This window comes from Mycetomoellerius zeteki, unplaced genomic scaffold (genome assembly GCF_001594055.1).
Source record: "Mycetomoellerius zeteki isolate Tzet28-1 unplaced genomic scaffold, Tzet1.0 scaffold275, whole genome shotgun sequence".
NCBI lineage: Eukaryota > Metazoa > Arthropoda > Insecta > Hymenoptera > Formicidae > Mycetomoellerius > Mycetomoellerius zeteki.
Genome location: NW_017257255.1, coordinates 170,956 through 173,737, shown reverse-complemented (window position 1 = coordinate 173,737; position 2,782 = coordinate 170,956). Strand labels below are relative to the sequence as shown.

The 2,782-nt window shown below is 33.0% G+C and overlaps 1 protein-coding gene across 1 annotated transcript; it reads right to left on the bottom strand.

Moving 5' to 3' along the window:
• Nucleotides 1–827: 827 nt before the first annotated feature.
• On the bottom strand, nt 828–2,762 carry LOC108724135 (uncharacterized). The gene is made up of 3 exons (XM_018450327.1): nt 2,548–2,762; nt 1,155–1,419; nt 828–888 (listed from the first exon to the last, which is right to left on the bottom strand). Coding segments are annotated over exons 1-3 (402 nt in total). The 5' UTR covers nt 2,683–2,762; the 3' UTR covers nt 828–886.
• Nucleotides 2,763–2,782: the final 20 nt, after the last annotated feature.

Genomic DNA, 2,782 nt, shown 5'->3' with positions numbered 1-2,782 from the left:
CTGAATATTTTTCTCAATATTGCTTTAAGAAAATATGCCTAAAATAATGCGTATAAACCCTACATGAGAGAAGGGTGCCATTTGGTTTGCTTGCTCTTCTTGCGAGGGAACTGACATGGGACTGATGTTCTTCATCTGGTTCAGGAACATTTGAACCCTTCCGCCCTTTCTGTCCTTTCTGCCCCTTGTATCTTTACTCTAGTTTGAAAACGCAATATTGGAACTTGAAAAAAGGATGAATATGAGAGTAGATAACTTTCTGTTTTATATAACTTGTGTTCACCAATTCTGATATTTCGCTTTGCAGTTGCATTATGAGTTGTATTACGAAGATGCATTGACCTGTTCCTTACATTCGTCTCTTTCTTTGTGTAACAATATCTTAAACGCATAGCTGACAGTAAAAATATAGAAGGAGATCTAGCTGTGTATGTGATTGTAATTGAATAAATCGCGTAATGCAAAATTTCACTTCCATCGTGATGTACCGACGGCGATGTAGTGCCGACGGATACAGTATAACTTTAAATGAATGACTATCAAGCGACTATAATCTTTCTAGTTATATCTAATCTTCTCCGCGTGCGCGCGTATATATGTGTTAATACTGTTAATATAAAAGATTCGAAACAAAGTTATAATTGCTTAAGATCTAAAAAAAAAATCTTCTGTTAATCCATTTTTATTAATATATTATAGATTAACCTTTAAAGAACAGGGTCCATTTTTAAATTTTACAGTTTTTTCTTAATATTTAGTTGTTTCGCTATTTTCATTGTATTTCTTGCTTCAAAATATAATGTTTTAGTACCACACTACAACGACTTTCCCGTCCTATAAAAATGCTAACTTCAATTTACTTTTTATTTTCTTCTAATTCTGAAAATTCTGAAAAGATAAAAATTAAGTTAAATCGAGATTAATGTTAATTCACAATGGTATATAGAAATGAACATTAGAAGGCAATTAACAAAACTTTTACGTTATAATCTACAATATTTGTTAAAAGCCTGTTTCATCGTGTAACTCGCGTAATTGAACAACATCGCGCATTAATAATAGATGTTGTCCGTTACGGGACTTCCTTCCTTCAAGGAGCGAACAATTGATCCTCGAGGAAAGAAACCCCGGCGTCATGAGGACGGAATTGATACATTTTATTCGAGTTGTATACGCCTCCCTGCCACCCGTCGCGACGCCATTCATTCTCGATACACGGATGCCAGCGGTTTGTGGTCCACGATGAAGTCGTTGACACCATAATGTGACGTTCAAGAAACCCTCCTGATTCGTTCTAAAGAGCCGCGATCGTTCGATCTTGCTGATGGGACAATAAGTTGCACCGATTCGCATTCGTCGTGATATCCTTACCGTCACTTTACTTCGCATATCTGATCGAGTATGATACAGACAATTTTGCTAAAATGAATGAAATTGAGATAGCGAAGATCGAAAAGTGTAAAGGAAACTTTAGATTTTTTTTTAATTTAATGGTATGATATTATTAGTCACAACTTGAGATATCGGAAGGAGGCTAATAATACAACATTATTATATTTATTTAAAAAACATGAAAACATCATGTAACTTTGATACATGCGTTTTTCTTCACTTATTTAAACTTAAAATAGTTTATGTCTTATGTCCTCATCACAAAAACGTCAAGTCAGTGCAGGTATAGTTCTAATTAAGAAATAATTGAAGTGTAGGTTTCTATTTATTCATCACTATAATCTCAGAATGTGACGTCAAAAGCAAGAAAACATGTTTGGTCAAAAGTAATAAAAATGTTTGCAAACTACGTTTGAATAGAAATATTTTTCAATAAATAATTATAATACGAAATTGGATCGATGAAAAGAAATTTTTAAATGAGAATAAATTTTTTAATAAAACTGCATTTGCAATTGATAGAAAAGACTTTTTATTATTATATTTTATTAAAAATAATTTGGAAACCAATATCTTTTTATATTAGGCAATAAAAATTAAATCATATTTATTTCAATATATTATTAATTTGATTTGTTTGTCATAGCTGTCTGTATTTATTTCGTTTTTTGCTAAACATCATTTTTAAATATATATATTTGGTTATTTATCAATTAATGAAAGAAAAGTTTTTAATATATTTTACAAGTCGTTTTATCGATAAAACCTTTTTGTAAGTTTTATCGATCATAAGTGTTGTTTTATTGAAACATATATAAATATATATATTTCCATATTATTATAATATATTTTGCAAGAATTTTTATCGTACACCTCCTCGTTTCTGACGCCATAATTTGAGACAGTATAGTAATGAATAAACAGGAGCTTGAAATGATGGCAGTGAGTTCAAATTATGTCAATAATCTCTAATTAATTTCTTGTTAAAGAGATATAACAAATATAGAATAATTGCACAAATCTAATGATTATATTATCTTGCTGGACCAATTTAAAGGACTCGAAACTGACACTTCGCGTGATCGTTATAGCATAACATAACGATTTTGATCCGTGCTTATTACATACTCTCAATCATCATTTCAGCATTCTCACTTTCCTTGTCCTCTCCGGAGCGTGTACATGGCACGGCAGCGCGCATTGACATTGATTCCCTTTGTCAGAGTGCACGAGGGTGACGCGGACGCGAGAAGGACGGTTGCGTAACAATGCGAAAACGCAAGAGAGCATCCGACGAAAAGCTCGTATCGCATTCCCATAAGTGGCGGAGGGAATCCCGCAGAGACGTCCTCACGTTCTCTATCCCACGTCCCGCGTTTCAACCCCCGTC